Source organism: Lemur catta, chromosome 12, assembly GCF_020740605.2.
Source record: "Lemur catta isolate mLemCat1 chromosome 12, mLemCat1.pri, whole genome shotgun sequence".
Taxonomy (NCBI): Eukaryota; Metazoa; Chordata; class Mammalia; order Primates; family Lemuridae; genus Lemur; species Lemur catta.
The window spans coordinates 6,530,451-6,543,545 of NC_059139.1; the positions used below are offsets into that span (position 1 = coordinate 6,530,451).

The 13,095-nt window shown below is 36.0% G+C and overlaps 1 protein-coding gene across 1 annotated transcript in view; it reads left to right on the top strand.

Moving 5' to 3' along the window:
* Window positions 1-13,095, top strand: part of MARCHF6 (membrane associated ring-CH-type finger 6) — a 75,307-nt gene that overhangs the window by 17,449 nt on the left and 44,763 nt on the right. The window contains exons 4-7 of the mRNA XM_045566320.1: window positions 2,303-2,446; window positions 7,460-7,532; window positions 10,162-10,330; window positions 11,853-12,042. Of these exons, the coding sequence (XP_045422276.1) occupies window positions 2,303-2,446; window positions 7,460-7,532; window positions 10,162-10,330; window positions 11,853-12,042 (576 nt within the window). The remainder of the gene's footprint in view (window positions 1-2,302; window positions 2,447-7,459; window positions 7,533-10,161; window positions 10,331-11,852; window positions 12,043-13,095) is intronic.

Below are 13,095 nucleotides of genomic sequence, written 5' to 3' on the forward strand. Positions count from 1 at the left end.
AAACTGCATACCATTTTTTAACACACACATACACGTGTGTGTCTGAGATTTAATTTGTAGGATGTTTCTGTTTTTACTTTTAATTGCAGACAAGTTCAAACATATGCAAAGGTATAATGGGTCCACATGTATCCATCACTTAATTTCAACTCAGGGCCTGTCTTATTTTACCTATGCTCTCATTCTCCAACTCTCCATCCTTTTTACTATAGAACAGTCCCATCATTTATAATTTATTTGTACATATTTCATTATGTATCTCTAAAAAGCAAGGATTCTCTTTTAAAAACATAAATATAGTACCATTATTCACCTAGAAAAATGAAGAGTGATGTTGTGATTTCATCAAATATCCAATAATATTCAAATTTGGACTATCTTTTGAGTTAGAATTGTATAGGTTAGAATAATAATAATAAAGATAAAGTTTTGGCCGGGCGCAGTGGCTCACGCCTGTAATCCTAGCCCTCTGGGAGGCCGTGACAGGTGGATCGCTCGAGGTCGAGGTCGGGAGTTCGAGACCACCTGAGCGAGACCCTGTCTCTACTAAAAATAGAAATAAATTATCTGGACAACTAAAAATATATATATAGAAAAAATTAGCCGGGCATGGTGGCGCATGCCTGTAGTCCCAGCTACTTGGGAGGCTGAGGCAAGTAGGATCACTTCAGCCCAGGAGTTTGAGGTTGCTGTGAGCTAGGCTGACGCCACGGCACTCACTCTAGCCCGGGCAACAAAGCGAGACTCTGTCTTAAAAAAAAAAAAAAAAAGATAAAGTTTTAAGTATTTTTTTTCCATGAGACTATTAAGCCCAATATTTCTTAAGCTTCTAGTAAATATTTTGCAGGTCTTGAAAATTTTAATTAAAATTCCCGTGCTTATTGATTAATATTCAGTATCATTCATCTTAAATAGAGGACTATATTGGTAAATTTTTAAAAATTTGAAGCATAATTTTTCTTCTGGGATCTCATTACATTGCCTTCCTCCCACAAAGGTTTTTTTGTATTTTAGTTCTTTTTTAAAAGCACCTTGAGCTGCTCAGTGTAAATGCTGTAAATGAGTGTTAGTTTCACTTTGTTTTTATTTGATGAATATAAATGATTAAAGTTATTACATTTTCACTTTTGGAGCATTCATCACCATCAAAAAATGTTAATTCTGTTGTTCTGTGGTCTTTAATTTCTGTAGCACAGAAAAGCTCTACAGCTGGTTAAGACTAAGGCTAAATAGTTTGAATGTCTTCATGAAGTGCAGTTGATAGAAAATACTCATGTGGGCTTTTACTTTGAGGCCAATAAGAACTTGTTTTGTATATTTTAGTTTTCATTTGACATGTGTTTCCTTCATCTTTCTCAAAAACTCTTTATTACTGGTTTAATGACTTGCTCTCATATACTTAATATCCTTTGAAGTCAGTGATCTGTGGGTGGGTTGTAAAAGTTGCCATTTGTTAATTGTTTATTGTTTATAGGTGTGAACAGTTTATGATAGTGTTCTTGCAAATTTTAGATCATTTTAGATCATAGTTTTAAAACCTTATATATCATAATTCCTTGTTTAGGCTTCACTGGAGAAAGAGTTGTTCTTCCTATATGTCCTTTCTGAGTTACTTATGGTGGAGCTTTTTAATAAGCATTAGTTTTTACTGGAACCATCTTAGAAGGGAATCTTTCTAAAATTTGGTAGAACCTTTCTTTTTCTGAGTGTGTTGAACCAACCACATTTTGCAGAGCAGTGGGAAGATCTGAATTAATCATTTGAAATTTTAAATATTATACTAAAATTTGGAAGGTGGCTGACAAATGTCATTGGGTTGTTTGCTCCCACGTGAAATGGCTCTGCTGCAGATTATTTGTGCTGTTTGAGTGCTGTGTCTAATGCTTATATTTGGGGGGAGTTCTTTTTTGATGACATGCCATCTGCTCCATCTTTTGCTCCTGTTTGCTTTATCTGATCTTTTATAATAAATTTGAGAAACCAGATAATTATACTGTTTGAATGCTAAAATATGTGTAAATGAATGTGGTATGAAGTTCGTGGCTGAGTGAAGGATGTGAAATAATCTTTTTTCCTGCTCAGAGTCCTTTTTTGGGATTAATTGTCACATTTCACATTTGATTTGCCTCATAAATGATTTCTTGGGTAAATGTAATATTGTACTACTTGATTCATTGTTTTTATAGGAAAAAAATTAAGCATAATTCAAATATTAAAAGTTTAATTCATGCCTATTTTATATTTAGGAGTTAAGCTATTTTTAAATCTTCATGAAATTATATGTACTTTTTTCCTCTTATAGTATATTCTCCAGATATGCCTTCACGGCTTCCAATTCAAGACATATTTGCTGGACTGGTTACAAGTATTGGTACTGCAATAAGATATTGGTTTCATTATACACTTGTGGCCTTCGCATGGTTGGGAGTTGTTCCTCTTACAGCATGTAAGTATTCATGCTTCTGGTTGTAGTTAAACATTGTGTAACTATTTAATATTATAAAGTAATATTGCATCATATTATTGTTTGAATGATGTTTATTTTATATTGTAATATCATAGATTAGGAAAACCTCATTTAGAAAACATTTGTCTGAACCAAGAATGAGTTTTTTAATAGGTCAGTTTTTTTAATGAATATGGGAAAGGAAAACAGTGTAACAGAGGCTAATAATGAAAGTTCATGAAAGAATTAAAAAAGCAAAATCAAATCATAATTAGAAGAAACTCAGATTTTATTCTTTCAAGTATACTAGAGCTTTCAAAGACTGTTTAAGATATGGATCCTTTTGGGATTCCTCCTCCCTCCTTTAACACTCACATATCTAATGGTCCTGAATAATTGGAAGGCTCATCTTTCAGATACAGGAGGCTCTCTGGGAGATTGGTATACTAACCAACCCTCTTAGGTGATCCCTTTTGGGTTCTTTGTTCTTAAAGACAAGGAGAGAAGCAGATAGTATATGAATGGCAGAGTATGTAGATATGATTCCTCAGAGTTAAACAAGATTTTTGAATTAGTATAATTAATATCCTCATGTCTCCTTAAAATAAGATAAAATAAGCTTGATCACCTGTGGAAATGAGAATCTTGGGAGATACACCAAATAGCAGAATATAGGTACTATTGAAGAGTGAATTAGTGAGCTAGGAGGTTAAGCCAAGGAGTTCTAGCATGTAACTCAGAGGGACAAGTCATTGCACATATGAGAAAAAAATATTGTGAGATGGAGGCTAGGTCCAGTTGTTTCAGTCTGTCTAATAAGTAGTTCCACAAGGTAAAAGAGAAAATGGAAATGAGGAAATGATTGACCTCTTTTAGATTGAAAGAGAAAGCTGACTGTGATAAAGGAAAAAGAATCATGAACTAGACACATTGTCAAGTTTTCCTGATCTGGGTAGAATGGTGATGGTTATAGAGGTATAGAGATGGTATGCTTCGAGATTATCCTTCAAAGTAAAGAAAATCAGACTGGCATCAGACTTAAAATTAGCAACATTGAATGCTAGAAGACAGTGGAAATTTGACGTGGTTTTGAGCCTAAAATTCTCTTCCTGCAAATTCTTCTCAGATGGAAGAACAATATGTAGATGGTTCAATAGCTGTAAGGGGTTGGAAAGTTTACCACCTTAAACTTCTTATGAAAAAGTTGTTTGAGAATATACTTCACTAAATGAGCAAGGAATCAGAGAGAGAAAGATATGAGAATCAAAGATAAGAAACAAGTGCTTCTTTTTTTTTTTAAGGCAGAGTTTTACCCTGTTGCCCTGGCTAGAGTGCAGTGGTGTTATCCTAACTCACTGCAACCTCAATCTCCTGGGCTCAAGTGATCCTCCTGCCTCAGCCTCCTGAGTAACTGGGACTATAGGCATGCACCACCACGCCTGGCTAAGTTTTCTATTTTTTGTAGAGATGGGGGTTTCACTCTTGCATAGGCTGGTCTAGAACTCCTGACCTCAAGCAATCTGCCCACCTTTGCCTCCCAGAGTGCCAGGATTACAGGCATGAGCCACTGCAACAGTCAACAAATGCTTTTGTAGCTAAGTCTCAGTTATTGTTAATTCTATAGTAATTAGTAGTTCTTAATAGCCTGGAACTAAAATTCCACATGATCTTAAAATGGGAGAAATTATGAGGGAAGGATAGAAATGAAAGCTTTTTGTTTGTCTTATTTGTGGGGAGATTATAAGTTCTAGATATAGACAGAAAAATAGAGAGTAGCTATGCATTAAAAATGTAGGGGTAGCCAGAGTTGAGAACTAGACCCACACCTGCATTGTTACCCGATTAACAACAAAGGTGCCACCACAGTTCAGTGGGGGAAAGATGGTCTTTTCAGTAAATGGTATAGCATCAACTGAATGGCCATATGGAAAAAAATGAACAATCATTACTTCAACCTGACACAAAAATTAATTTGAAACGAATTAAAAGCCTGAATGCAAAAGTTAAAACAAAAAGAAACTTCTAAAAACAAATATAGGAGGATAATATAAGAAAATATTGATGAATTGGATTTAATTAAAATTAAGAACTTCTGTTCATCCTCAGACACTTTTAAGAATGACAGGCAACCCACAGAGTGAGAGAAGATAATTTGCAATACACAGATCCAACAAAGGACTTGTATCTAGAGTATATAAATCAGTGAGAAAAAAGCAAGACAACCCAATAGGAAAGTGGGCAAAAGATCTGAACAGGTGTTTCTGGAAAGAAGATACCTAAATATAGTAGGCCCTCCCATATCTAGAGGTTATGCAGTGCTGACTGCAGAACTCGAGCACCCATAGATTTTGGTATCTGAGAGTGATTCTGCAACCAATTCCCTGCAGATACCAAGGGATGACTATAGCCAATAAACACGTGAAAAAACGCTCAGCATTATTACTCATCAGGGAAATGCACAAGAAAAATGGTTAAAATTAAAAAGACAGTGCCAAATGTTGCTTAGGATGTAGAGTATCTGGAACATGCATACATTGAGGGAGGGTACTGTGTATGTTATGATCACTTTGGAAAACTAGCGGTATCTACTAATGCTAAATACTACAAATAGCTTATGATCTAGCACTTTCATTCCTGGGAATTTAGCTTACAGGAATGAGGGCTTTCTGTCTACTAAAGGACATGCTTAAAAGAATGATCACAATAGCTTTAGTAGTTAAAAAGGAGAACCAGTCAAATGTCTCTTAATGGTAGAATGGATACATTGTGGTTTATTCATACAGTGGAATACTACATAGCAGTGAAAAAAAGAGCTGACTCTTGTGACATGGAGTAACATGGATAAATTTTGCTTCTTTGAGAAAAAGAAGCCAGACGCAAAAGAGTATGGATTGTATGATTGCACATATGTGAAATTTAAAAACAGGTCAAATGCTTTTATAATGGTAGAGATCAGAATAGTGATTACTTTTTGCAGAGGCTATTGACTGGGAAGGGGCTCGAGGGGAAGCATTGAACATCTTCATCTGGGTGGTAGTTACCTGGACATAAACATAAGAAGAATTTACCCAGCTGTACACTTAAGATTTATATAAAATGCACCTCAATAAAAATGTAACAAAACTTGGCTGGGCACAGTGGCTCATGCCTGTAATCTCAGAACTTTTGGGGGCTGAGGCAAGAGAATCACCTGAGGCCAAAAGTTTGAGACCAGCCTGGGCAACATAGAGACCCCATTTCTACAAAAAATAAGAAAAATTAGCCGGTCATAGTGGTGTGTGTCTGTAGTTCCAGCTACTCAACATGCACTTGGGAGACTGAGTGGGAAGATGACTTGAGCCTTGGAGTTTGGAGCTGCACTGAGCTATGATCATGCCACTGCACTACAGCCTGGACAACACAGTGAGATCCTATCTCTTTAAAAAAAAAATGTAACAAAACTTAAGGGTAACTGTTAGAAGAATAGAAATAAGATGATCAGTTTTCATCCTAGGGAGTGGGAGAAAGAAACAGCAAATAAAATTTGGAAAGTTCAACCAAAGGCAGGAAAGAAAGGAAGGAAAGGCAGAGGGCTGGGAGAAAAAGAATAAAAGATGAAAGTAAATACATCTGTAATTATAAGGGTTTAGATTTCTCTACTACAAGTTAGAGCCTCACAGTTTGTGTACACATAAAACTGTTCAACTAAAAGAGATAAATACAGAGCAGCACAAGTTAATCCTAAATAGATAGAAAAATAATTTTGTTAGCAAATGCCAACAAAAAGCAGAAACAATAGTCAAAATGGAAAGCATTATATAGGACAAAGTGTTATATTTCATATTAATAAAAGTCATAGTTCACTGACAAAACAAAATTAAAGAATGTTTATACATCAGAAAACAGAGCTTTCAACTATATGTAAAGCATTCACAGTCATAGTGGAAGACTAACATGCCTCTGTGAAATCAGGAGATCAAATAGTCAAAAATAAATAAGGACTTAGAGAATTTAAGTAACACAATTAGCTTGATTTCTGTTCCAATTTGTTTATATATAATATATATGCACACAAACATAGTTTAAATTACATCACACAACACATATTCTGTAACTTTTATGTTTAACTTAGCAGTGTACCTTGGCTGCCTTTCTATGTAATTGCATGTTCTGCCACCTTATTATTTTAATGGATGCAAAGCACTCTATGATAAGGAGGCCTAATGTTTATGAACCTATTTACCTATCTACAGACATTTGGTTTGTTGTCAGTTTTACTTTGTTACATGCATTCTTTGAGTATTTTATACACATAAGTAGTAATTTCTATTACAGAAAATCTTTTTCTACCTTTCTGTTTTTTACCACGTGTAGAGACAGGGGTCTCACTATTTTGCCCAGGCTGGTCTCATACTCCTAGCTTCAACGATCTTCCTGCCTTCGTCTTCCAAAGTGCTGGGATTACAGGCATGAGGCAGCACTCCTGACCTACCTTTTCATTTTGACTTGGCTTTTGAAAATAGCCATTGAAGTCACTGAAAATTTCTAATACAAGGCTTCAGGGAATGCTTAAACTAATACACAACTACTGGTTTGAAAGGAAATCTCTGCTTTTTACTCTTGTGCCCCATTTTAAAATCTGTGGCCTGTTACCTCAGTCCGTCTAGAATTCTGCCTTTCTAACTAAAAACCATTCTGCCTTTTCTGACTAAGAGGATAAGGGGGTGGCAGTGCATTCACCCATACTTCATCTTTTTCCTCAGTGGCCAGAATTTAGGGATAAGATATTCTAAGAATTTAGAATAAGATATTCTGATTCGAGGATATGAATCTATGCTTTTTAAAAATTGATTGTCAGGTAGCCATTGGTGGCATTGTAGCACATACTATCCTAAAAAAAAGATGTCTGCCTCCAGAGCTGAAACTGTGTTTCCACAAGCAGAGTTAATGAATTCTGGACTTCTAAATTAAAAAAAAAATTCTCCATATTATAATTTTGGAGATTTTTACTTTAGATTTTCTGTTTTTCAATAGGCCGCATCTACAAGTGCTTGTTTACTGGCTCCGTGAGCTCACTACTGACACTGCCGCTAGACATGCTGTCCACGTGAGTATTGAACCTGTGTGACAGTGAAGATTGCACAAAGTAGATAATGCTTGGTTTTTTTCTTCATATTTTTGTTATAATTCAAAAAATTTTTTTCTATTCTAAGGATAATAATTTATGTCTGTTATCCTATTTATAGCTATAGTAGAAGTAACTGATAAATGTAAGTGACATTTCTTTTACAATGTACCTGTTTTGAAGGATGGTTTTGTAATGGTGGGATGACATGTTAAATGGGCTACTGTGCAACTTGAGACATATACTACTGTATTGTGTTCATATGTTGAGAGTTCATTTAAATGTATTTTTAACACATACAGTTGAACTGAAATTTATTTTGTAAATGTTTCTCGTGGCTATTAGAATATAGCTGTTAAAAGCTTGCTTACTGTAGTTGTTTTACTATATCTTAATTTAATATTATGTCATGTGGCTTGCCTTTTCTCTCTGACCTGATTGGTTTGTGGGCCACCTGAATTGCCTTCATTAAGACTATTTATTGACACCAGAGAAACACGGGAGGCCCAGTGGGAATAGTGAAAAGAGATTGTACACATGGCTTGGTTTTGTAATCAATGCTGCCTTTTACAATTCTAAAAATTGAGTCAGTTTTTCTGAAAGCAGTTATAACTCAACTACTTTTTTTCTGAATAATGTTTTATATTTGCTATAGAATACTTTTTTGGGGGGTAATTTTACTTTAAGTTTCCTTAATGTCTTAGCAGTTGCTAAGTTCTATAGCTTAGTAATTGGGATCATATCTAGGTATACCATATCAATTATCTATGGGTGTAAAACAGAATGTCCCAAAACTTAGTGGCGTAAAACAACATTTAATTTGCTTTTAATTCTGGGGGTCAGAAATTTTGGCTGGGCTTAGCCGAGCCGTTCATCTGTTAGGTTTGCGTAGGACACTAAGATGTTTTACTGGAACTTAATGGTCTAAGATGGTTTTAGCTGAGGTGTCCGGTTTCTCCTCCACATGGCCTGTCATCTTTCAGAAGACTACTGAGGGCTTCTTTACTTGGTGCCGTCAGGGCAGCATTCCAAAAGGGCAAGAGTGGAAGCTTGAATGTTCTCTTTTGGGCTCTGGAGCTTGGGCAACATCACCTCCAGTCTAGACAGTTAACAAAACCTGATAAGACTGAAGGTTTGGGGAAAAGAACTCTAGAGTTTGTCTTCAAAAAAAAAGAAGAAGAAGAAGAAGATAGAGTCTTGGTCTGTTGCGCCAGGTAGAATGCAGTGGCATCATTATAGCTCACTGCAACCTCCAACTCCTGGGCTCAAGTGATCCTCCTGCCTCAGCCTCCTGAGTAGCTGAGACTACAGGCATGCGCCACGATGCCCAGCTAATTTCTCTATTTTTCAGTGGAGACGGGGTCTCGCTCTTGGCTGAGGCTGGTCTCAAACTCCTGAGCTCAAGCAACCATCCTGCTTCAGCCTCCCAAAGTGTTAGGATTACAGGCATGAGCCACCGTGCCAGGCTGAGTTTGTCATCATTTAAAATCTGCAATGAGCAGTTATTCTTATTGCTGATGGCAAGGAAGGAGTAGAGAGGGGAATTTTAGTCTCAGCTCATCAAAATGTAATGGTCTGGAGGGTTCCTTAGTAAGGGGGTACTTAGAATTCCCCTTTTGATTTAGGATATATTTCATACAATAATATCTTCTTACAGGCCATACCAGTTTGCAGTTTGGAGCTACTAGGCTGAGATCTACCAAATTAACCCTTCCTCAGGTTTTTCATGGAAGAAGAAAGTCATTCCATTAAAATAATGGATTTTCTAAAGGCTACCAAGATAACTGAGTTATCCTTGAATTATTCTGAAATCATAGACATGGACTAGGGAAGGATAAGCCTCTTTAGAAAGGAAAAGGACTAGGGGGTCTTCACTATTATAACATTCCATGTATTTTCTTGTGTGATTACTAAAGGAACTATACCTGGCCTCTGTGGATTTGTTGAGAAACTAATATATTTTTGGCATATTTGCAGTTAGCATCAAAATTTGATTTGTTTTGTAAGTGAAAAATTTCTGTGAAATGTATTATAAACTTCCTTGTCTTAGACATGGCACACTGAGTATCTCTCAGCCTTCATTTCTTTGTGTTGTCATTAGGACCATCTGGAGGAGCTTCTCTGCTTTTCTGATTTGATGATTATGTTAATTTGTGTGGGCTCAGGTATCAGCTAAGCAAGTTTTTAAACTTGTCTGCAAAATAAGGATAAAGAAATTTTTAGTAAGGTCTGGACAGAGTTGTTTACCTTTAGTAAATTACATAAACTTATTGCTTTTCCTTTGTCAAGCATTTGGCTGCTTTTGTCTTTTTTTTTGCTAGCTCATTTCTCTATGTTAATAGGTTTGATGTTGTTTTATGCCCAGTATAATATAAACATGTACATAATACAAATGCATAAATTCATATATTGGTGAGCTTGTAAGATAGAATTTTGCCATCATTATAGATAATTCTTTTGGAGAAACTGAGTTTTACCCCCAAAATTATGATTTACCTTACCGAGGTTGTTTTTTCCTGAGGTTTTAATGTGAAAGGAAATGTTCTTACCTTTGATTTCCTAATTTTAAGTGTTCTTTGGAATAATTATATGTATTTTTTTTTTTAAATAGGGAAAATTTGTTGGCGGATTGTTTGCAGGGTTGTTTCGTGGTGACATGCACACTGTGTGCATTCATCAGCCTGGTGTGGTTGCGAGAGCAGATAGTCCATGGGGGAGCACCAATTTGGTTGGAGCATGCTGCTCCACCCTTCAATGCTGCTGGTCACCACCAAAATGAGGTAATTCATCACCTTCACAATTGATTTTACTTGGGTAGTACATGAAAATTATTGTTTCCCTCTAAGATTCAAACCTTTGATTCCTATGTCCTCTTAAATATTCTTTTGCTATTACAAAGTAGAACAGTGGAAAGGTTTGGGTGAATATTAACAGAGATGTAAAAAATCAAAAGAATGCTATTGTGAATTTGTGTCTTAATTTTTTAGCTAGATTGGGAGCCGTATTAGGGCATATGCTAAAATGCTCTTTCATTCTCTTTGCCTGGGTTAACTGCTTAACTGGGGCCTGGAAGTTAAGATATGAAATTCCTGGATATGTTTCTGATATGCTGTATAAACTATTAAGGAGGCTACCCCACCTCTTTGTTTATCAGTTTCTTCATATGTAAAATGCCTTGCCTTTCTTGCCAAGTAGGAGCATTACCAAAAGTAGAAACATTGGAGCTCTGTTGATAACAATCTTGTGCAGTTTTATTTTTTCTTTATGAGTGATGACATGCTTAGATGCAGGGGCAGTGTAAGCAAGGGCATCTAAGATGCAAGAGGTATTAAGAAGAGGAGGGTATGATAAGTAATTTTTAGTATCGTACTGAGAAATTATGGGGCTGAAATTGTCACAGATTAGCTACTTGTATATGAAAACAGTTTATACTTTATAAAATTTTATTATGAAAAAATGGCCTATAAAATAGTTAAAATGATTAACAACTTAATTTTTCTTTTTAGGACCTTCTGCTTTTGTCAGTGTGTAGATGAATTTAAGCAAATTTTGCCATTTCTTTTTCTCTGCAGAGTGCAGCTTCTTTGAAAAGCATACGTAGACCATGGACTATAAAAATTGACATTGTTTTTATCTAGTATTAATGCTTTTATCATTGTACCTCATATTCTGAAGCATTTAATGCAGCTCTTCTCCTCATTAACTCCATTGGGAATCAAGTGTTTTAACTTAGCTATTAACAATTAACTACAACTGTGTCTTTGCATTTGGTAGGTAGCAGAACTTAGGAAGAGCCAGAGGAGGATGCATTTGGCAACTGATCAAGTCCATATGCACAGTCTTATCTACTGAGCAGAAATTAAAAAGTTCCTCAAGTGTTTAGCTGATGCAGAGAATTAAGTTATAATTATGTATGTATATAAATTTAAAAAGAATATATATTTTTATCCCCGAGGCAGTCAATAAGGATAAGAAATATCTTGTAAAAAAGGATTACAGAATGATGTATTCAAGATAGCCAGATTTCTAATTTTCACCTTCTATAGTGTTTTGTGAAATGTTAATCACTAAATTATACTGAATATTCACTGTGAAGTGAGTTTATGCTCTTATATACTATGTTGATCAGAAATCAGATACATTTAGAAGAGATGTCTTTGAAAGGTATGTGTATATGGTTTTTAAAAAATTTTTAGTGGGATTCTTGTTTGCTAGGTTTTTTTTTTAGCAGGGAGAATGCGACTTTGAAATAGGATAAAACAGACAAGTTACCTAAATTTCTGGGCTCTTCTGTCATTTTAGGCTCCAGCAGGAGGAAATGGTGCAGAAAATGTTGCTGCCGATCAGCCTGCTAACCCACCAGCTGAGAATGCAGTGGTAGGGGAAAACCCCGATGCGCAGGATGATCAGGCAGAAGAGGAGGAGGAGGACAATGAGGAGGAAGATGATGCTGGCGTGGAAGATGCCGCAGACGCTAATAACGGGGCCCAGGGTATGGCTGCTTGTGTGTCCTAACTCTTTCTTTAGGACTATGACTCTGTTCTCGACTTGCGTTGGCGAAAAAGATTGGAGTTCTCAAATTTTAATGTTTTGAAGTTCTATTTCTAACCTCTTTTTACTTTATTTTGGCAAACTGGCATTTATGGATATACATATGCATAAATACGTTTTTTTCCATAAAGCAGGATACATTTTGTGTTTTAAAACCCTCCTTTACATGGGACATTTTTAATAGGATGGATAGGAAGAAAATTTTTTTTCATGTTGGAAATAGAACCTACCTTTTTTAAAAAAGGAATTTGGTACATATTTGTCTTACTCGTTTGCTTCTCTCATTCCATTTCCATTAAGTTGCTACAACTTTTAAAATAAAAAATTCTTAAAGTATGCACAGCAGACCAGGAACACCTAAAGAAACCAATTTCTCATTTTCTAGCAGTGTAAACTCCAGAATGTAAAATAAGAGTCAAGACTGATCTGCCAGTCGCCTGTTAGTCACTTACTGTCTCTCATTATTTCTTCCCACCACAGAGTTTTTGTTTCAAGCACTGCACTGTTTCTGGGTCCACTTGAGATGGCTGATACTTGAGTATCTTCTTATGCTAGGCACACTGCTATACACTGGGCATATATTACATAGTTGTGAACAAAACACCAGGTCCCTGCATTCAAGGAGTTTCTGGTCTAGTGAAGAAATAGGAAATACATAATTGTGATAAGTGTTGTGCAGGTTGCTTTGAAGATGGGGAGAGGCCTGTTTTATATAAGATTTCCCCAGGTAGTACAGAGTAAGTGATATTTGAGCTGAGACCTGAAGGATGAGAAGTGACTTGTGTAGTGAGAGTAAGTGACCTTTGCAGGGAGAGGTCAGAGGCTCCGAGAGTGTAGCCTGCTGCTACCCTAGTGCTTGCTGTTATTTCTCTCTCTTGATCTAATGCAGCAATTCCTAACAGGTCTTCCTCCTGTTCTTGCCCAGCATAGTATTTGTTACTGTCTGGTCTCTATTTTATTTATTTGTTTGTTTGTTTGAGAAAGGGTCTTGCTC